This window comes from Magnolia sinica, chromosome 19 (assembly GCF_029962835.1).
Source record: "Magnolia sinica isolate HGM2019 chromosome 19, MsV1, whole genome shotgun sequence".
NCBI classification, from domain to species: domain Eukaryota; kingdom Viridiplantae; phylum Streptophyta; class Magnoliopsida; order Magnoliales; family Magnoliaceae; genus Magnolia; species Magnolia sinica.
In genome coordinates, this window is record NC_080591.1 from 19,148,061 (window position 1) to 19,171,303 (window position 23,243).

General features: G+C 41.7%; 1 protein-coding gene across 2 annotated transcripts in view; it reads left to right on the forward strand.

Annotated features, from left to right (window-relative positions):
- The window catches only part of LOC131235709 (cellulose synthase A catalytic subunit 2 [UDP-forming]-like), a 51,708-nt gene that overhangs the window by 24,627 nt on the left and 3,838 nt on the right, over nucleotides 1-23,243 (forward strand). For both annotated transcript variants that reach the window (XM_058233018.1, XM_058233017.1), the window contains 5 exons: nucleotides 6,706-6,831; nucleotides 6,950-7,162; nucleotides 7,252-7,519; nucleotides 8,721-8,920; nucleotides 9,041-9,391. In XM_058233018.1, the coding sequence (XP_058089001.1) occupies nucleotides 6,706-6,831; nucleotides 6,950-7,162; nucleotides 7,252-7,519; nucleotides 8,721-8,920; nucleotides 9,041-9,391 (1,158 nt within the window). The remainder of the gene's footprint in view (nucleotides 1-6,705; nucleotides 6,832-6,949; nucleotides 7,163-7,251; nucleotides 7,520-8,720; nucleotides 8,921-9,040; nucleotides 9,392-23,243) is intronic.

Below are 23,243 nucleotides of genomic sequence, written 5' to 3' on the forward strand. Positions count from 1 at the left end.
GGGTTGGAGGGCGATTTGGAGCCAAATTTTGAGTTGATGTTGTTAGAGAAAGATGAAGAGGTATGTATTGGAGGGGGGGTATCGTGCCACGTGTTCAAGGAGTTAACTCGCCTGTGATTGTGTCATCTCTGGCACGTGCTTCTCCCAACCTCACCCAAGCTTTTGCAAATTTCACCTGTGCGCCTCTTTCTCTTAATCAAAACAATTTGGTGTAATCGGATTTCAAAATCCCTTCAATGTCTATGCAAGAAGGGGTAAGTCAAGAACATCAAATCGGGGATCTCTCCTCCCTCTCCTCCATGCCAGAGGATGGTTTGTAGGGAGCTCGAGGCCGAAGTCTTGTTTCTTCTTCACTGCTTGTTTTTGAGAGTTTATCAGATATCAAGGTCCTGCTGCAGATGAGGAAATCGTAAAGGTTACTCTCTTATAGTCGTCTAAACCCATTGGAGTCCTGATTGTTCAATCATCCTCGTCTGACGTGGAGGCAACTTTTTGTCCGCGGCATTGTCGACCTTTAGATCAGGTTCCTGGAGATAAGGAGCCATCAGCACGGGACAAAAAATGTATGAAAGACACTTTGGGTCGAGTGGGAAGGTTATAAGGATCTGATGATCACATTAAGGAATTTATGCAATTCGTAGGGGCAAAAGGGCAAGAGACCATGCATCTTCAGTCGATTGCTAAACCTAGGATCTCCCAAGGGATGGAGGGAACTACAAAGTTTGGGATGTACAATCAGTTATGATTCATGTAGAAGGGTAACTATTTCGAAGAGAGGGATAGGGGGCAAAAAGGTTGCGCCATGAAGATTATTTCATGGAATGTTTGGGGTTTTGGCTATAAGCCCAAGAGATCACAGATCCGGGAGGTTTCTAGGAAGGCTAAGGTTCAGGTGTTGGCTTTGCAGGAAATGAAGCTATAATCCTTCGACGATAGAAGTCTGAACTCTGTGTGGGGAGAAAACCAAAAAGATTGGGCGGTTCTTGACGTTAATGGGTCTGTGGGAGGGATCATGGTGGCTCGAAATAAGTCAAGATGGTGCAAGCTGGATTCGTGGGTAGGGATATATTTCGTCTCAATGCTCCTCAAGGATATTGCTTATGGTTTTATTTGGGTTTATATGGGTTTTTACGTTGGTCTACAGCATGTGTGGCTGCCCAAAGGCCTCTTTTTGGGGATGAGCTTGATTTGATCAAGGCGAAATGGTCTTACCCATGGTGTGTGGGTGTGGACTTTAACGTTACTTGATTTTCTTTCAAAAGATTGAGAAATAATAAGGTTACTACTAGCATGAGGGATTTTTCGAGTTGGGTACTACGAAATGAGATGGTGGATTTGCTGTTGGAAGGTGTGTTGTTCACCTGGTTGAATGGGGAAAATAATCTTGCCATGTCTTGTATAGACATATTCCTGGTCTCTACAGAGTAGATTGAAAATTTCCCTATCTCCAGGCAAGTGGGTCTGCCTAGGCCTTTGTCTGATCATAGACCGATTCTCCTTGATGCTGATGAAGGGAATTGAGGTCCTTGTTTGTTCCGTTGAGCTGTCGTGGTTAGAAGTGGAGGGCTTCCACCAATTAATCAAGGACTGGTCGGCATCCTTTGAAGTAGATGGCTACGCAGGCTTTATCCTCACCCAAATGTTGTGCTTGCTGGAAAAAAAAAAGTTGATTTCTTGGAAGAAAGACTCCTATAGAAGTAGAGAGGAAGAATCTAATTGCATTCTCTTTGAAATTCAGATCCTAGACTCGAAAGAGGAGGGAGGTTTGCTGTCAGAAGAGGAGAAGAGAAGATCAGACTTGGCCCTTCAGTTTGCTAAAAGATCCAAGGAAGAAGAGATTAAATGGAGACGAAGGTCTTGTGCAATTTGGCTTCAAGATGGAGACAATATGCCATATTCTTCCACAACATAGCGAGTGCAAGAGCACAATACAATCACACAGGCAACTTGATGGTTAGCGATAGCTGGATAATGGAAAAGGCAAGATTTCTGACCACATTGTTGACTTCTTAAGATCCTTGCTAATTGCTGACAATGGTAAGCATCCTCTCCTCGATAACTTTAATTTTTCCTCGAATTCTGAAGCTCGTGCTATAGAAAAGCCAATGTCTGAAGAGGAAGTGGTGTTGGCTGTGGATTCCTTAGGCCAAGATAAGGCTCCGGGTCCTGATGGATTCCCGTTGGCTTTCTGTCAAGTTTTTTGGAGCGTTGTTGAGAAGGATGTTCTGGTCTTTGTGAAAGAATTTTTTGATAGGGGTAGATTATCTAAAGAGATGGGGGCCACGTCCATAATTATTATCTTGAAGATCGAGGGGCTGAAAAATTAAAAGACTTCAGGCCCACTAGTCTGCTCAATAGCGCTTATAAGATTGTGGTGAAAATCCTCGCCTCCAAGTTCCAATAAGTGCTTTCGTGATTTCTTCCATTATCTCTGAGAATCAAAGTGCGTTTGTGGAAGGGCGTTAGATTTTGGATAGCGCTTTGGTGGTGCACAAATGCATCAACTCCAAACATAGAGCGGGCAAGGCAGGAATTGTTTGTGAGCCAGATCTTGAGAAAGCTTATGATCGCGTGGATTGGAGTTTTTTAGACTGTGTTGGGAAGGTTTGGTTGTGGCCAGATTTGGAGATCTTGGATCCAGGAATGTGTTTCATCTGCTTCCTTCTTGGTGCTGGTTAATGGTTCCCCAAAAGGCTATTTTAAGTGCTTTAGGGGTTTGCGTCAGGGTGATCTGTTGTCCCCTTTTCTGTTTGTAGTCGTCATTAAAGCACCTGGGAGGATGCTCTTGAGAGGTCAGGAATTGGGTTTGTTTCGTGGCTTTAAGGTTTCAGAATCTGGGCCTTCGGTCACCCATCTTCAGTTTGCGGGTGACACCATACTATTTTGTTAAGGGGACGAATTGATGATTTATAATTAGAGGAAAACTATCAAGTGTTTTGAAGTAGTCTCGAGTTTGAGGATAAATTCCTTGAAATGTGAAATGCTTGGTATCCACTTATTGGAGGAGGAGGTGCGGTGGTTTGCGGATGTTTTCGGGTGCCGAACTGGATCCTTCCCCTTGTCATACATTGGTTTGCCTTTGTGCATAGGAAAGCTTCCAAAACATCTTTGGGAGGTGACACCATATTATTTTGTGAAGCGGACGAATTGATAATTGATAATTAGAGGAAAACTATCAAATGTTTTGAAGTAGTCTCGAGTTTGAAGGTAAATTCCTTGAAATGTGAAATGCTTGCTATCCACTTATCGGAGGAGGAGGTGAGGCGTTTTGCGGATGTTTGCGGGTGCTGAATTGGATCCTTCTCCTCGTCATCCACTGGTTTGCCTTTGTGCATAGGAAAGCTTCCAAAATATCTTTGGGATTTGGTGATCAAAAGAATAGAAAGAAAGCTTTTGGCCTGGAAAAGTCGCTAACTATCCTTGGGAGGTCACCTTGTCTTGATCAAAGCGGCCTTCTCTAATATCTACTTCATGTCTATCTTCAAATGCCCCATGTCAGTGTTGGATAAGCTTGAAAAACTTAGACGCGATTTCCTTTGAAGCGGGAAAGCCAATGTTAAAAATTTTCACTTGATCATTTTTTTTGTTAGCTTGTTAGTACACCCATTGTCAGTTCACACTTACTGTTAGCCACCCCCGCTAGGGAATTGATACCAAGACCTCAGTGTTGAAACGAGGTATTTTTCACTCAGTCTACCACTTGAGCTCTGGATCTGGGTGTATTTCACTTGATCAATTGGGAAGAGGTTTGCAAGCCTTGTTCGGAAGGGGGAGCCGGGTTGAGGGCCTTGGAGACAATGAACAATGCCCTTTTGGGCAAGCGGCTATGGCGGTTTGCGACGGAGTATAACAAACTATGGAGACAGGTTTTATCTGCTAAGTATGGAACTGGCCCAGGAGGTTGGTGGCCTAAAGACTCTTCTAGATACAAAGCGTCAGGTATTTGGAAAGCCATTTACATGGTGGTCCCAAAGTTTAAAGAAGCCATTTCTTTCAAGGTAGGGATCGGCTCTCACATTCGGTTTTGGGAGGACTTATGGTTAGGGGATGGGTTGCTAAAGGATATGTTTCCAAGTTTGGCTTAGTTGGATCCAGATAAGAGTATCTCCTTGGATAGGTGGCTAGGTGCTTCTCTAAAATTGGAGAGGAGGTAGTGTGGATGCCTCCTTGTTGCAGAGAGTTGTCAGATGATGAAGTTGATTCGCTTATAGTCATCTTGGAGAGACTTGATAGCATTGAGATTGATGTGGGGGAGGAGGATGTGCTGATCTGGAAAGGTCCTCGTTTGGATGGTTTTTCGGTCCGTTCCTTTTTCAAGTTTATCTCCTCATTGTCCTTGAGCCATAATTATCACTTTTGGAAATATGGTGCTCCGACAAAGGTGGCTGCTTTTTTTTTTTGGTTGATGGAAAGAAACATGATTCTTACGGTGGACAACTTGTGAAAAAGGAGTTTGGTGCTTCCTAATGTATGCTTATTATGCATGCGGAATGCTGAATCTATGAATCATCTTTTCCTCCATTGCAGCTTTGCCAGAAAGATTTGGGATGGCTTTCTCTCTTCTCTTAATGTGTTTTGGTTATGCTGTCCTCATTCTTGGCCTTTTTGGCCTCTTGGCATGGATGTGCGCTTCAGAAAGAAGGGAAGGTCGTTTGGCGGCTAGCTGTTATACTTATGGCTGTTCTATGGGCCATCTGGGGCTAGCACAATCGTCGTTTTTTGAAGAACAAGGAGGAATCAAATTTGCTGTCATTCGTAAGGCTATGACCTTTGTTGTTGATTGGGTTTCAGGCTTCCATTCTATTGAGGCCTACGTGCCTCTCGCATTCTTAGGCTTGTAGCTTTTGTTTGTATTCTTTTTGGGCCTTTTGGCCTGTTTCTCAATTTAAAAAAAAAAGAAAAGAAAAGAAAAAAGGAAAAAGGAAAAAGGAAAAAGGAAAAAATAACAACCATAACAAGAAGTGTTTGCAATAGGAACACATACTCCGCAGCAATTGATCAATGATACAATCACAACTCGTATGTTTGATTTCAAGTTGCTACCAGTGAAATGTATGCTGGAGGAGAGAACCTCCCTATTGAATTGCCATTCGGAGGATCACAATGCAATATGGAGGATCTCCTCAAACACAAAATAAAGATCCTCTGGTTCATTTCAGTTAGTATGAGCCCAAGAGATAACGTTGGAGTCCTTTTCGACAAGGACCTGACTGGATAACTTTGCAAAAACACAGAGCCCTTCTCTCAGGGTCAATGCCTCGGCTCCAGTTACATCACCAACACCAGCTGGGCTGGAGAATGGAAAAGTGATCGAGCCCTTATTGCCTCTGACAAACCACCAAATTCTGCTTGTACCTGGATTACCAATAGAGGATCCATCAAAGTTCAGCTTCCTTGATCACGAGGGGGGATCCGGCCACATGGGAACCACTTTCCTTCTGAGAGGTTGTATTATTGCCAACCAAGCATAATTAACTTTGAGGCAGACAACACCCAAAACACTATCCATGTGAGAACCCAACAAACAATGCTGTTTTTTGTTCTGTCAGCTATTTCCAATAAGGAAGCTTTCGTGTCTTCATAAATCCACCTATTTCTTTCCTTCCACGCTTCCCAACATAATGCCATTGAAAGCATCTTTGACAAGATCTTCCACTGTACTTTCAACAGACGACTGTCCCAAGCTGTTGTTGTCAACCACTTTTAATTGATCGAGTGGGCCCCACATCGACTTATGATGATTAAAACCCTATTGTTAAGGGTTGGGTCTAAAAATGGATTTAATTCAACAGTAAATGACACTTTATGTGGACTCTGCTGCGGAATCTAGATCAATCAAAGGTGGGCCCCACTATAAGAACTATTAGGATCCGTCAATAATTTCATTTCTCTGTTTTAGGAAATTCTAATTCAAATCAAACAGATTGCTTTATGGAATCATCTCCATTGAACCAAGGTGAGTGATCTGGATGCGTTTCCCCTATATTAAGTTAAACTAGATTAATTGCCTGATATGTTTGTATGCTATGTGCTTGTTCATTCCTTACCCCACAGGAAAAATACTATTCAGCGATCCATAAGAACAAATGATTCCATTCCTCCTCAGTCTGATTCCTTCTAAGCATGGCAACTGATTCTTCTAAGAATGATGTTCCAGAAGAGATATAGGCCCCCACTTGATCATAGAACTCCTTTCTTATTGCTTCTTTTGAAGCTGCCACCCAGAGAGGAATTTAGATGCAAGAGTTTTGTTGCATACCCAGATATTCCCAGAATCTAGCTTGCCCCCATTTTTTTACTTTGAACCTCATGCCCTCCCAGAGGGTCTAGCCTCCAAGACTTTGTGGTTCCCCTATCTTGTGGATCTGCTTCCATATGCCTAAGCCATGTCTTCCTCCATCTCATGCCTGGGTCCCTCTATGCTCCTCCCCACATTGTGGTCATACAATTGCAGACATGGGTGTATTGGTGCTACTCTAAACTCCAATAGTCTTGCAATTTATATACAAGTACGAAAAAAGAAAAGAAAAAAGAAAAACAAATCAAAAGACTTCAATTGCCTATCTGCTTGCAATTTTGATGCCCATCTCTGGAAGTACCAGTAACTATTATGGGGTGTAGTCTTTAGGTTTCATTTACGTTTCTATGCAATGAAGCATTCTCTTGTAGCCTTTCCTAATCCCCTTCATTTGCATGGCCTGGCAGGTTTTCCTGGGCTGCAATGGTGTCCGTGATATTGAAGGAAATGAGTTACCCCGTCTGGTGTATGTTTCTCGTGAGAAAAGACCGGGCTTCGACCACCACAAAAAAGCTGGTGCCATGAATGGTCTGGTGAGATTAACATTTTGATCTGAAGACTGGATACTTCTTTTAATATGGATTGCAATCTGAGATTATGAAGCTGGTTTCATTGATCCCTTATGTTGCTTGCTTGTTTGGCTGATTGAAGGTGCGGGTTTCAGCGATCCTCTCCAATTCTCCTTACCTTCTGAATGTTGACTGCGATCATTATATAAACAACAGCAAAGCCCTAAGAGAAGCCATGTGCTTCATGATGGATCCTACGTCAGGCAAGAAAATTTGCTATGTGCAGTTTCCCCAAAGATTTGATGGGATTGATCAACATGACAGATATTCAAACCGCAATATTGTATTTTTTGATGTATGTAATACTTGTGGAGGTTTTTGGGTGATTGAGTGTATGCTTTATTCTTGTTTGAAAACATTAATATGCTTCTTTCCCCAATACAGATCAACATGAAAGGACTCGATGGAATCCAGGGACCCATCTATGTTGGAACTGGGTGTGTTTTCAGAAGGAAAGCTTTATATGGATATGATGCTCCTACCAATGAGAAGCCCCCAAGGAAGACCTGTAATTGTTGGCCGAAATGGTGCTGCTTGTGTTGCGGATCCAGAAGGAAGAACATGAAAGAGAAGCCAAAGCAGAATAAGAGGAAGAAGAAGCACATAGAGGCATCCACACAGATACATGCACTGGAAAATATTGGATCTGTGGGTGAGTTGCATGTGGCACTGGGGTCCTGTGAAATTCACAAGTTTTAGTGCTCTGAGATTCATTTGGGACGTGGAAAGCCCAGTCAACTGACATAGAATTTTATTCAGCCTATGTTTCTTGGATTCTTCTATGTAGGAGACATGTGTTGGAAGAGTCTGACATTGACATGAATTTGGATTCTTGGGCAACATGCCAAATTCTTCAATCTGTTGAACTTCTTGAACCCAATTGTTTAGACACCTAAAACACAATGTCATTGACTTACCATATACATGTTAACTGCATTCCTCATATTGAAGAAAAATACATTGAAAGGTAAAACCACTTTAGAATGTAAAACAAGTTTCTTTTTATGTAATAACTCGTAGAAAAGTAAAATGACTCTGCCATTCCCAAAAAGGAAAGGAAGAAAGAAAAGTGAAATCACTTATACAAAAGATAAAATTGTTAAGGTTTGTTTTGCTCTTCCATCTCTTTGGTAGTATATGTCTAAAACTTTCAAATGTTTGGTAGAGGTTTATTGTCTTCTTCATTATTTTATTATTTATTAATTCTTTTTTTAAATAAACTAAAGTGTGCTGCAAGTGCATGAAACTTCTCTTTCGGGGCCTGGCGATCAGTACTGCATGTCAGTATTGGATTCCAACACTTGGATCTGTGTCTATGCGACATAGGATAGCCTTCTCTCTCTCTCTAGCAGTAATTCAGCCAATACTTCATTGGCCATTAAGCAAACATCATTCTGACCTTGTGATTCTGGCCTTCTGGTCAATAGTCTACAAAATGGATTGTAATGATCTTTGTAGAAAATAGGTCCAATTATCAATCACTTAAATCAGATGATCCTCACCATCGGACCTGTACTTTAAAAAAGCAACGGCTATAAAAAGAAAGGGTGCATTTAGATGAAGAGGGTCATCAGATCGATGCATTTTATGCATGATGGCCAATGAAGTGTGGGCTCGCCTAATGAAAGGTCCAGATAAATTGATTGGGTTGTCCACGTCTCCAAATGCAGTTGAAAGCACTATAAACATATTGAGAGAGAGAGAGAGAGAGAGAGAGAGAGAGAGAGAGAGAGAGAGAGAGAGAGAGAGAGAGAGAAACCAGAACTGTACTTGCAGTGCTACATGCGCACTGGACTCTGTGTGCGCTCATGTGTATTTCTATCCATCTATTAACAAGCACACCCATATTACAGCTGCAGGAATAGACAATGAGAAATCATCCCTGATGTCCCAGAGAAAATTGGTGAAAAAGTTTGGGCAGTCTCCAGTATTTGTAGCGTCTACACTTCAAGAAAATGTAGTAACTCCAGGGGCCAGTTCTGCTTCACTTTTGAAGGAAAGCATACATGTCATCAGCTGTGGTTATGAGAATAAAACAGAATGGGGAAAGGAGGTAAGTGACAATTGCTTTAGTGCCTTCACCTGGCTATGCATGTCGTTAATCTGATAGGATATACTTGCAGTTTCTTTCTGTTTGCCGCCCTCTAAATTTGTCATGTTCGACTTCAATCAGGTCGGCTGGATATATGGCTCTGTCACAGAGGATATTCTGACAGGCTTCAAAATGCATTGCCATGGCTGGCGGTCTGTGTACTGCATACCCAAAAGGCCAGCATTTAAGGGATCTGCTCCCATCAACCTCTCGGACCGCCTTCACCAGGTCCTTCGTTGGGCCCTTGGGTCTGTTGAGATTTTCTTGAGCAAACACTGCCCTATCTGGTATGGCTATGGATGTGGCTTGAAATGGTTGGAACGTCTTTCCTACATAAATTCAGTGGTGTATCCTTGGACATCCATTCCCCTGATTGTATACTGTACCTTGCCAGCATTCTGCCTTCTTACTGGGAAGTTTATCATCCCAGAGGTACGCAGCTTCACTTGTGTCATGAAATATTTATATACTGCGACATGAAAGTCAAAATCTAAATGTTCATTGACATGGTGATTTTCCTTTTAGGCCTCATTTGGACCAAAATCCTTGAGAAAATTTTCTTGGGGGACAGTCAATGGCCCATGTAGTCATGTCAGAGGCAACTTGTCCTTTCTGCAAGCGCCCTGCAAAAATACATAATGTTTTGCTTATGAAGAGCTGTGGAGCCCGGCTATCCTCTATGCAAATTTTCTTGGGGATTTCACTCCATACAATTTTAACGTGTTATATTTTGTGAACTGTACTTTCCATTATTATTGTTAATATTGGGGAGGGGTTTCCACTAGTCCTCATTTTACAGGCTAATTCTGGAAGTTATAAAATCGATTAGTGTCTTTTTATTATTATTTAGCAAATTATATTAATAAAAAGAAAGAAAGAAAAGGCTACATCAAATGCATGGCCAGGAATCTTCAATACAAAGAACCAATTTCAGTGCTCCTTTAGTAAGTGTATCTACAAATGTTTATTTATTTATTTATTCTTTCAAAGGATCAAATGTTTAATTCTAAAGAGTGGCTTTGGCTATTATTCAATATAACATTAGCTTCCACTGTTTTGAATCAACCTTAGACACCCATTCTATTTTATTTTTTTCCCTTCATGTCCCTTGGTTAGCTATACTACTGGAAAACTAAGATGAGAAGATCCTAACTCCTAAGACCTTTCCTTACTCTCCACCTTGTTCAAACCTCTGATGCCTGCTGGACTGCTAGAAGTCCTGCAATTCCCTTAGCTTTAGACTTAACCCTTGTCACCTCACTAAAGATCAGCACCCATATCTGATGAAATTCAATGAAGATACACTGATGAACATATTCCTTGAAAGGGCCCAGTTCATGATGGACGGTTGGAAGTTGGATTCTATCAATAACATGACTAATTGGCACTTCCTCCTAATGATTTTCCTTCCATTTCTCTCCTTACAAACTGCTGAAGGATCTTGAATGGGACTTAACACCAAAGAAGGGGCCACTTCCCGAACTAGCAAAAATCTCAGCCAGATTGGCGTGGATATTTGGTGCATCTTAACACTTTTGGATTAGGTTTCTTAGAAAGAAATTCCAAAAAGAAAAAAAAGAAGAAAAGGAACCGAACTCACCCAATAGAGGGAGTAGAAATATTCATGTATTCTTCAAACTGCACTGTAATGACACAATAAATGGGCTCTGGTGTCCTCCTTTCTACACATAATGCACCTACTTGCCATCTAATGCGTCCGGCTCTTCAAATTATAAACCTTAAGGACCTTGTTAGCCACTATTGTCAAATAGAACGTCTCCAGTCTCTAAGGGGCCACTTTTCTCCAAATGGATGCAAGGGCTAGTCTCTCCACCGGACCTAGTTGAGCACATTAATGGAGGACTTGAAGAGGAAGAACCTTGGGAACTACTCAACCAGATCCTCACATCCCCTTACTACATACATAGATGCGCACGCGCATACACACCTCCTTAAGACATTAAGTAACTATTCCAAAGGGTTGATTTCCCTGTCTTTGAGGTCACATCTCAACCTTATGTCCAAACCAACTCCCACTAGGAACTTATAACAGTCTTTAATTAGCACTTTTGTACAAGATGCTACCTAGTGAAGGACAGGAACATTGACTTAGAACTCTCCGATCCCACCCAAACTCCTCCCAAAAATTTGTTCTACCCCAATCCTAACCTGTACCTTCCCTTTTTTTTAGGACATTTGCTCATCCACTTGGTATTATCTCCTACACAACAAATGGACTCACATACATCGAGGCCTTCACCCCTACTGACATTATTGGGATCCAGTCTCTATTTTGTCTCCCATTCTAGTTAGCAACAACCTTTCTCCACGAGCCATTTGGCTCTTAGCCAAACACCCACCACCATCTACTGAAGAGAGAGCAGTTTGTGGTTTTGTAATTTCTGATCCCAACCTTCTACTCGATTAAGTGGTAATGTTGTACTGACCTCACAAAGGAAGTCATGTTGAAGTTTCTCTGACTTCTTCACAACCTCCATTGGGATTGTTGAAACAAATAGAATGAACTAGAAAGTTGGAGAGAAAAGCCTTGACGAGTGTTATCCTACCCTCAAAGGTGTGGTAGCATCTCTTCCTCTTCACAAGCTTTCTTTCCAAGAGTTCAATAACCAAGTCTCAAATTGCGAGAGTTTCCTTTAGCCCTAAAAGGATGGGCCAAATACAACAAAGGATTGCTACTGCACTTGCAACCAAAGTTTGGGCTAGGAATTTATCAGGCTCTCCTCCATATCATACTTAATAAGAATGCTTTTTCTAGGATTAATTTTCAGCCAAAGAGACCGCCTCAAAGCACATATGTGCAGTTGTGCCACAACACGAGTTTCTAATTTGCTCTTCCAAGTCATTGCAAGAGTCAAGTGATGAAAGTTATGCGTAAGTTTGATGCTGTCTGCCAACTTGAGGCAACCCTCCATTATCTAGGCTAGGGATAGGCAATGAGAGTAGAAAGACTATTACATAGGTTGATCACAATCAAGCTCTATCTAATAATCTATTACATAAGTTGATTATTTACAATTAACAAGTTGCAAAAGTCAAGTGCGATTTGCAAATCATGCGAAATGTGACTATATACTCCTTCCCTTTTGAGAAAAGTTGGCATAAACATTCCACCACTATTGTAAATAAGAATGAGAAAGGGGATTCCCTTGTTCTATATCATGATCAAATGAAACCCCATTAGAATCACAGTACTGAGAGTAGAGAACAACGCCTTCCCCATATCAATTTAGAATCACTTGTTCCTCACCCATTTTCCTTGAATAGATGCATTCATTTAGGATAAACACCCTTTCAGGAATTGCCGTCCCAACACAAAAGCTCCAATAGGAAAAATAGTGAGTGACATGACCTTTCAAAGATGGTAGTTAACACCTTGAGGATAATTTTTTATTTTATTTTTACATGATATGAGGGAACTCCAATTTTACAATTGCCTTGCACTTTATGATACGTCAAGCAGCTGTTTGTCCATGATCGCTGCTTGTTACCATTTGGGGGCATGGGTATTTGATGCAAGACACATGATTTAATGCTGACATGCAAGTTGCAACATGGAGATTATGAAAGAGTCCATAAAGTAATTCAATTAAAAAAAGATGTTAATCCACCAAGTAATTAAGAGTAAATAATAGGAAATAAAATCTAATTTAACCTAAATCACATGGCTACATGCTAAGAAATCGCATAATCCACCAAGTAATTAAGAGTAAATAATATGAAATAAAATATGATTTAACCTAAATCACATGCCCGCATGTTAAGAAATCACATAAATCAATTAAAATTAAGCTCGATGGAAGGATAGAACTTCCAATTTAGCATAGACACGTTCTACACTCAAGGGATAGATTTGTAGGTTTTATGATTAGAGTTAGGAAGGGGAAAATCTGAAATTTGAATAATTATGATTCATGGGAATTGAGAGTTTTGGAATTAGGGTTTTTTTAGAAATTGGGGAAAATCTAGGAAAGTTAGGGATTTTAGGTTTAAGGTTAGGGTTTCGGGAATGGAAGAAAGAGGTTTTGATATAATGATAGTAGGAAACCAAAAGGGGCGGGTGGGATTCACATGTGTGGCCGTACGGTCACACGTGTGGCGTGGGAGGATGAGTTTAGGTCGGTTAGGGTTTGGATTGTGGATGGGTATGGGAAAGTAGGGTTTGGGAGAAGACGAAGATCTAGGATAGAGAGAATGAAGAACCTAAAGAAAATACCTAGATGAGGGAGAAAAAAGAAGATGGTGTGGGGATGGATGGAGACTTCGCACCTCCGTTAATGAAGATTAGCCCCACACCAATCTTCCTTCCAAATCGCATGGAAGTATCTTCAAATCGCATGAAGATGAAAGAATAAAGCAAGAGCTTTTCTCTTTTTTTTAAAAAAAATCACAAAATCCAATGAGGGTTGGATCTTCACCCCCTTGTGCTTTTATTATTAAAAATTCGGAATTAAAAATTCAGCATAATTACAACTATGTCATTCACTTAAGTGAAGTAGCCCATCGTCCAAAATAAGAAAACTAAAACATTTATTATTAATCTCAACCATCAAATTAATCCTAAAAATAACAAAAAACATAAAGAGAGCAAGATCAGAGTCCAGGGAGCCCAGATCTAAAAGATATGGTGGCCCGATGGCCTGATCGACAAGATCCAACGGTCGGATCGACACGGAATATCAATCCTATGACTAAAACGATCTCCTAAGCAGCCCACATGCATCATTCCAAGGTGGGGTCTGATGCACGTCCAATGCATGTAAGGTCTTCAAAATGGCTCGGCGGACCCCATCTGAAACTCGTCTCTCATCCACAAAGATAGCTGCGCTGATGTGGGTAGTCGTCTTTGTCTCTGGTACATCCGAGTAGCTCCTCCGATGCCCCATCGGTATTAGTTGGGCTTGGATTTAGTAGCAGTTGGGACCATGCTTCTTCTTCTTTTTTGTCGAAAGGTGCAATTTTATTAGGAAAAGGAAAAAAGAAAGAAAAAAGAAACCTAAACTACGAAAATAAAAAATAGAATACAACAACAACAGCCCCCAAGCCACATGAGAACCCAAAAAAGGCTCTAAGATGCACTAAACAACACATCTCAGCGGGCTTAGGCCTGCAATAAAAGGATCACTCTGTTAAACATGCCCGTGGCCAAAAGACTCCTATTGTGAAAACATCGATTGTTTCTCTCTCCCCGAATAGCCCAGAAAGCTGTAAGCAGGATCAATTTCCATCTCTTTCTGCCTAGCGTCCCTCCGTCCGTTGCATGCTAGATGAACAGAAAATCACCGATGGAAGTAGGCATGGTCCATGAGACATTAGCTAGAGATGGCACCTTGGACCAAATGACTGTCGAGAAAGAACAGTGGAGAAAGAGATGATCAATGGTCTCTGCATCTTGTTCGCATAAGAGACACATATTCGGAAGGACCATTCCCTGCTTTCGACGGTTGTTGATAGTGATTTTTGGAGGAGCCCCATACGACCATACGAATCTGGATGGACTAGGATGATTTAGGATCTCCGGCTTGGAGAGTAACTTGTAGAAGGATTGAACTGAGAAGGTACCCAATGCTTTTGGCTTCCATACCAAGGAGTCCTCATCCGAAGAGATAGGTTCCTTGTTAGAGGGACAGTAAGGGCCCGTTTGGATTGTAAGTTACTTAAGATAAGCTACTTATGCCTCTAAGGAACTTATCTTGTTTTTTACTTATCTACTTATTGGATGATAAGTATGTTTGGTTTCCAACATCATAGGTATTTATCCCTCAAGTATGCGTGGTCCCCCCTTACATCCACTCTCCATCATTCAAGTATGCTTGGTCCCCTTCCATTTCATCTTAAATCGAGGTGATTGGATTTGCACCAATGGAAACCATAAATTCCATACACAATAGAGGTATATGATAGATCTTTATTTTTAGATAGTGAATGGAGTCCTTCCATTTTATCACATTCATTGGTACTGGTCATTGATAATGGAAAAATCGTCTCATTTGTTCTAGCTCATGATCTGAACGAGTCGCACATACATCCTAGTACATGTTCCTCGACATTGAGGACATCCTCGAAGAGCTGGGGATTTCGTGACATTTCTGATTGGCTGACTTGTGTTTCTAATAAGTTGTTTAATAGTTGGAATGCTGAATCACATACAGAATGGGCTGGTTTAGATCGATCCTAACCGGATGATTATGAATTACTTCCACTCTCCATCATGTGAGGCCAACCTTTGATGTGGACCATCCAGCGGTGGGACCCACCTGATTTATTTGTCTCATCACAGCCGTCCATCCATGTTTTCCAAAGCATTTCAGGGCTTGGGCCCTAAGGCGTGGCAGACCGCATGGTAGACCCAAGGCTTAAAGTGGGCCGCACCACTGAAAACCATGGTGATTGAGCACCTGCCGTTTAAACCTTCCTTGGGCCCACTATGGCTCATGTTGGAAACACACCGTCCATCCAACTTTGTAGCCCACTTCAGGGCATGGGTGCAGATATGAGGCAGATCCAAAGTTCAAGTGGACTGCAGCGCATAAAACAGTGAGGTATGATCCCTATCCTTAGATTTTCTGTGGGGCCCACCATGCTGTTTCTTTGACACCCAACCTGTGGGTATGGCCACGTGGGGTCTGGATACAGCCAAAACACAAATATCAACTTGTTGCAAGGCTCAAGTGGGCCCCATCTCATGTATCAATGGTGGATGAATTTCGACCGTTGAACATTCCCTAGGGCCCACCGTGATGCTTTTTTTTGCTAACAAAGCTGTTGATTAAGGTCACTTAGGCCTGGTTGAAGTGAAAACATAAATGTCAGCTTGATCTAAAAGCTTTGTGGGCCCCACACCATAGAAAATGATGGTGATTGTTCTCTTACTGTTGAAATCGTCCTGGGTCCACTTTCTTTCACATTGGGGGCCCCACCTTGATGCATGGGTTTTACACACACCATCCAGCCATTTGTACCAGTTCACTTCAGGTTACGGGCTCAAAATCAAGACTTTCAAATTTCAGGTGGATCATACCACAGAAAATGGTGCTGGGTTTTCCACTGTTGAAACCCTTTTTGTGGGGTCCACTGTGATGTCTGTCTGTCATCGAACCTGTCCATACAGTCACCTGGACCTGGATGTGGGGGCAGGTCCCCAGATGGGGCAGATCCAAAACGTGATGGGCCCCACCACAGGATCTATGGTGGTTTTCTGTCCACCATTGAAACCCTTCTTTAGTGCCCACCATGCTTTAAAAAAAAAAAAAAAAAAACTCAGACCTGGAGGAAGGGAAGACATAAATGTCAGCTTGATCTAAGCTTAAATGGACCCCACCATAGGCAATTATGGTGATTAACTCCCACCGTTGAATCTCCTTGTGGGGCCCACAGTGATGATGATGTGCCCTCCCACCTGTTGTTATGGTCACACAAACCTGGGAGAAGGGACAACACAACCATCAGCTTGATCCAAAACCTCTGTGGGCCCACCCCAAGAAACAGTGTTGATGGAACATCCACCACAAGAAATAGTATAGATGGAGCACCCACCGTTAAATCTTCCTTGGGGGCCCACCATGATGTTTATTTGCCATCTAATTGACCGTAAGGTCACTCGGGCCTGGTTGTGGCCTGGCCACAGAAAGGAAGCAGATTCAAAGTTCAAGTGGGCCCCACCCCCCATGAAACAGCGGTGACTGAATGTCTACCGTTGAAACCTTCCTGGGCCCCACCCTACCGTTTATTTGCTATCTAACCAGTTGATCGGGTCACACAGACCTTGATGAAGGGAATACAAGTATCAGCTTCGTCCACAAGCTCCAGTGGACCCCACGCCAGGGAGCAGTGGTGATTAAAGGCCCACCCAGCCAAACTGTGCCAGGTGTGCAGTTGGAGTCACCACCATGTTGGAATGGTGGTGAACTATCACCATTTGTAGTAGATTTGGATCCTGTGCTTCGTTTCTAGATTTGGATCGATTTGGATCCTGTGCTTCGTTTCTCCTGGAAAAAAAGTAAAAAAGCAAAAAAATAAAATAAAATAAAATCACTGAAATACTAAAACAAATTTCAGCAAATATGTAACTGATGATTATTTGTTAACCAAACTTACTTACCCTAGATAAGTAACTACTGCCATCAACAGGGAAAGTTACTTATTTGGTTGCATCCGAATGGGCCCCAAGTAAGATAGGCTGACAATCTCATTGTCCCTCAGGTTCCTCCCAAATGGAGGTAACCAAAGGTCTTCTGTGCCTCTCCCTGAGAAGCACAGGGCCACTGGGATGTTGACATCTGTGCAAACAGAGGCCAGGTCTGGAAACTCAAATATAAGATGCTGCTCCCCCAGCCAAGGGTCCAACCAAAGCCTCACTCTTCTACCATTGCCCACCAAGAATTCCAAGCCTTGGGAGACAGAAGCAACCACCCAATTTATGCCTTTCCAAATATAGGATGATGATTAGATAGAAGAGGGTTTGGTCCACCATCCCATTCGGGAAAGATCATATTTTGCAGCAACTAGGGATCTCCATAGGGCAAACTTTCTCTTTAGAAAACCTCCACACCCACTAGCCCAAAAGTGGCAAGTTAACCAAATCTCTACGCAATATGGTGTCAATGTGAGGCTCTGCTGTGGGTGGTTCTAGAGTTAGGGAGGAAAGGTTGATGTCAGATCGACAATAGATCATATGACTTTTTCCAATCTACCATTTAAACACTGCTCCTAAATTGCTATGAGAAAGGCTGAGAAGAAAAGAAGACTACCAATAAGGCTCATTGGCCAAAAAATCTTTTATTTCTGTTGTTTCTTCGACCTTTGGGAATTAATTAAGCTTCAGGAGACTTGGTTAGTCACCAATTAGTCATAATTTATTTGTGAATAGTGCCCGAAATACTGAAGAAGATTATGAATTGTCCCAACATTACCTTTTTCTTTAATGAATAGATTGGAGTTTTAAAGAAAAACATAAAAAAAGAAAGAAAACAGACAGAACAATGCACATGAGAGAACAACACGTTTATACAGGCACATATCAATAGCCTCCTTGATTAAGTTAGCAATACTCCATGGCAGCTGTCTGTTTTAAGCCATCTGATTGCATTACCGGAGTCCCCATATATATTAATCTGGTTAAGATTACAATCGACTACCAGTCTAATGCTTGGAGAAGAGCAGCTGCTTCTGCATAATTGCAGTTGCACACTCCCCAAGGCTGAAGAACTACCAGAATATCACCATGATGGTTCCTAACAAGTCTTCCTACTCCAGCTGTACATGGGTTTCTGAATGAGCTAGCATCGAGGTTCAACTTGTAGCACCCTTATGGGGACTGCACCATTTTCTTTAATATTCTCTTTAATCCGATTGCACATGCTCATGTTTTCCTAGTTCGACCACAGCAAAGATGAAGGGGTTCCTTTCATCCTCTTATTGGCATTACTCCAATCTACTATCAGCCCAAAGAGTTTCTTAGATAAAATGGTCACAGATCACGTTTCCCTTGAAAATCCAATTATTTCTTTCCAGACAGATACTCAAGAGTCGCCTGAAACCAGTGTTTTAAATATCGACGATGTCAGCCAATATATCCCACGAATATGTTGTATCCCATTCCCACCTGTGTGATACAAAATGCACATGTAGTGCTGATACATCCCACCTATTCGATCCAGTGAGCATTTTCAATTTTCAATGCATATTTTTGTTGTAAATCATGTTAAACTAGTATCAAATGGTTACAAATACATGATTCTTCATGTTTTCCATGAAAAATCATGGATTTGGAACTTCGATTTCGAGATTTGTGGGAGATGGGTCAAGTTGTAAATTGAGAAATTTCTCAATTTCTCACAAATCAATTGCGATCTTTGTATCCAAACACAAAATTAGACATGTATGTAACCTGATCTAGTGATTCTTCTTTTGCTTTTGAATGTATTGCTTGTGTTCTCATGCATGTCTTCTTATGTTTATAAATTATATGAATAGACTTTGAATATACTTGCATCAATTCAGTTGGAAAGCACATATTAGGACCCCATACAAAGGAAACCCCTATTATGTGTACTTTTTTTTTCTTTTTTTTGGGTAATGTTTTGATTTCTAAGTGTGTATTGATATCTTTTTGATGCAGGACATGGAAAATTAAATATGATATGCAAGATTTCAGGCTTAGATCCTATTAATTCAGAAACAATCACACAAATTCCACGTCCCACATGAAAATCCAAACATACAATTAAAAAAAGGGGAATCTATGCGGGTCCAAGCCAACACAGGCTAGGACTGGACGAATAAAAATTATAAACCAAACGATGTCAATGGGAAATAAAATCAACTACTCATGCATAAAAATCAGTCCCTAATCCAAGGGATTCCCTAATTTCAATTCAAAAAACCCTAAGGTGATAAAAAGGGGCAAATCAATTAGGGATCATGTAATCTAGGGTTAGGATTCATGAAAAACGGCTATGAGAGGATAAAAGAGGATAAAAACCTGAGCCAAAAGATGATGCCGTGTGTGGACAGCAACAATGGCCCAGACAGACGTGCGTGTGATCCTGGCCGCACGTGTGTGGGGTCCACTATTCAAAAGATGATGCCGTGTGTGGACAGCAACAATGGCCCAGACAGACGTGCGTGTGATCCTGGCCGCACGTGTGTGGGGTCCACTATTCAGAAAAAGGCCACCTTGGCCCTGGTCGGACAGGGATGGACTCCAAAACTCCCAAATCTCAGCTCGATCCAGTGAACGGTTTGTGCGTGGTGCTCCGCCGAAGTTTCAGCTCGCCTATGGGCCGAAATCTGGAAACCTGCTGTAATGAAGAAATTTAATGCAACAAAAGGACAAATTCAAAGTACGGATGGTGGGGGAAGATGAAAAAAAAGGTAATGGAAGATGGGGGTGAATTGGGATCGATGTGGCTTCGCACCACGGTAGTTGGCCCTTCGAAAAGGGAGGGCTTCGCACCCACTTTTGAATTCTTCCACAACTCACGAAGAGAGCAGAAAAATAAAGCAGGAATTTTTTATTAACTTCAATGATGAAGTAAACTAAAATAAAAACCCTATACCGTGCCTATTTATAGGGAGAACCCTATACCCAAAAACTCGCACCATGTGCGACACCTATTACTTGGTGATGAAGTAAACTAAAATAAAAATCAAACAAGGAAATCTAGAGCGTTCATGATGTTCTAAATAATAACAATAAGCAAAACCTAAAATATAAAACCAATCCGACGAGTGGGCCACGATCATGAGATTCCATGGTAGGCTTTTCTTGACTATCGGGCCACTTTTCTGAACAAAAACTTGACTTCTAGCTAGGAGGCCCTCCCTGGACGTCGTCATCGAGCCAGATCGATGGTGGGGTCCTCCTTCTACGTAGGTACGTGCGTAGGGGGGGCGGCGTGAGTGCGCGTGTGCGTGTAATGTCCCCATCACTTTTTCAACAATCCCTGAAGTTTCATTGAAAAATTTGATCAATTTCCCAATGTTCTCATGTTTCCCAACAACAACAATACATTACGCAATACAACCGATATATCCCATGCGATAACTGATGTTTATCCATATCCCAAGGGTGCGATACTTTATGCGACAACGATATTTAAAACATTGCGTGAAACCACCTCGCAACATCAGCAAATATCCTTGTAACTTTGAGCCTTTGTATGAAAACCATCCCCAAATAGAAAGGTATCGTTGATGTACTGGTTATGAGTTACAGAAACTCGTCACTATCAATTCTCATACCCCAAGTCAGGCCAGCAGCTGATGCTTTTCTCTATAACTTTTCTTAGAGATTTAGCAACAATAGTGAATGAAAAAGGGACAGGGTTCTCATGCCAAATTCATCGGTGCCACTTGAAAAGGAAAAGAAATCCCTTAGGAGTGCCATTAATTGGAATTGAAAACCATGCTGAAGAAATGCAAACCCTAATCCAGCCTGGCTTTTCCCAAAACCCATCCACCCAAGTAGATAATCTAGAGAATTCCAATTTACAGTCATGTACCTTTCATTATCAAGTTTTAGAAGAATGCCTTTTTAACCCTTCTCATGGAACTCATCTACCATTTTATGACAAATGAATACTGCTGGCAACAGCATGTGAATTCTCAAAGCGAGGACCTCATGAGAAGTTGCCAACTAGGTTAATGTGTCTCTTCCATTTGCTCCTCTGGAATTAAAGCAATAAAAAAGAATTCATCTATCTACTGATAGGAGCACCGTCATAGAATTCATCACACACATCTATAATCCCAAGGATTAGGTCCCAGCAGAATTGGTAGAATGCCAGTGAGAATCCATCTGGCCCTAGAGTGTGATCTCCTTTTTACTCAAAAATGCCCTGCTTGATTTCTTCCTTTGTGAACCTTTCCTCAACTCTCACTGCCTCTGAAGACAGAGAATCAAAATGCGAACCACCTAAGATCTGATTGGGAGCTCTTCCTGCGAACACGTTCTGGAAGTGGTTACCAATGGATTGGCAAATGTTATTCTCATCTGTTAGGTAGTAATTCCCTAATCCCTTCGAGTATAGATGCAATATGATTGGCTCTTCTGCATGCATTTTCATTTACTATCTGTTCCTTTTAGTTTAATATCTGATACGTGGTCGATTGGGTCACATGATATTTGATGGGGACATCACGCGGACTCACGCCGCCCCCCCTACGCACGTACGTACGTAGGAGGACCCCACCATCGATCTGACTCGATGACGACGAAAGCCCACCATGGGATCTCATGATCGTGGCCCACTCGTCGGATTGGTTTTATATTTTAGGTTTTGCTTATTATTATTATTTAGAACATCGTGAATGCTTTATATTTCCTTGTTTGGTTTTAATTTTAGTTTACTTCATCGCCAAGTAATAGGTGTCGCACATAGTGCGAGTTCTGCTCTCTTCGTGAGTTGTGGAAGGATTCAAAAGTGGGTGCGAAGCCCTCCCTTTTCGAAGGGACTACCGTGGTGCGAAGCCACATCGATCCCAATTCACCCCCATCTTCCATCATCTTTTTTTTTCCATCTTCCCCCACCATCCGTACTTCGAATTTGTCCTTTTGTTGCATTAGATTTCTTCATTACAGCAGGTTTCGGCGGAGCACCACACACAAACCGTACATCGGATCGAGCTGAGATTTGGGAGTTTTGGAATCCATCCCTGGCCGACCAGGGCCAAGGTGGCCTTTTTCTGAATAGTGGGCCCTACACACGTGCGGCCGGGATCACACGCACGTCCATCTAAGCCATTGTTGATGTCCACACGCGGGATCATCTTTTAGCTCAAGTTTTTATCCTCTCATAGCCATTTTTCATGAATCCTAACCCTAGATTACATGATCCCTAATTGATTTGCCCCTTTTTATCACCTTAGGGTTCCTTGAATTGAAATTAGGGAATCCCTTGGATTAGGGATTGATTTTTATGCATGAGTAGTTGATTTTATTTCCCTTTGACATCGTTTGGTATATAATTTTTATTAGTCTAGTCCTAGCCTGTGTGTTTCTGAATTGGTAGGATCTAAGCCTGAAATCTTGCATATCATATTTAATTTTCCATGTCCTGCATCAATATTAAATTAATTTCTTGTGTGGGAGGGCCCACCGCAGTAACTTTCTGTTGCAACCCTCAAGCGTCGCCCATGGGTTGCACTAGCACAGGCCTGTCGCACTCCTATAAAAAAAAATCACTTCTGTGGAAATAATCAGATCATTTTTGTCACCTTGATCCATTTAGCTCAAGACTTTTGTCTCCAATATCCTTTTTTCCTTTTTTGAAATTTCTTCGGAAGCATCTGTCATCTCTTCTTGTTTTGCATAAGCTTCAGAAGATGGAGAACTTTCCTTTGATCCATTAGTCTCAGCAATCTCCAGTTTGAGCTGCTCCTTGTATAATCTAATGTTGCGAAATATTTCTTTGTTCCAGGCAGTGTTCGAAATATCAGCATCGCGTTACGTATCACATCCTTGGAATACAAATATGTATCCGTTATCACACGTAGAGCTGGACACAAACTAAGCCAGCTCGAAAGCTCGGCTAGGATTGGTTCGAATAGAAGTTCAAACCAAACCAAGCCTCAGATTCAAGCTTGTTTTAAAAAACAAACCAAGCTCAAACCAGGGCAGTACCAAATCGGCTCGGCTTGATTCAGCTCAATTTGATTTGGCTTGATTCAGCTCGCAGATTGTATGCACACTGTTTCCTGTGGTGTGATCCACTTGAGCTTTGGATATCATTCAATTTTGGGATCATGTCATAAAATGATATGT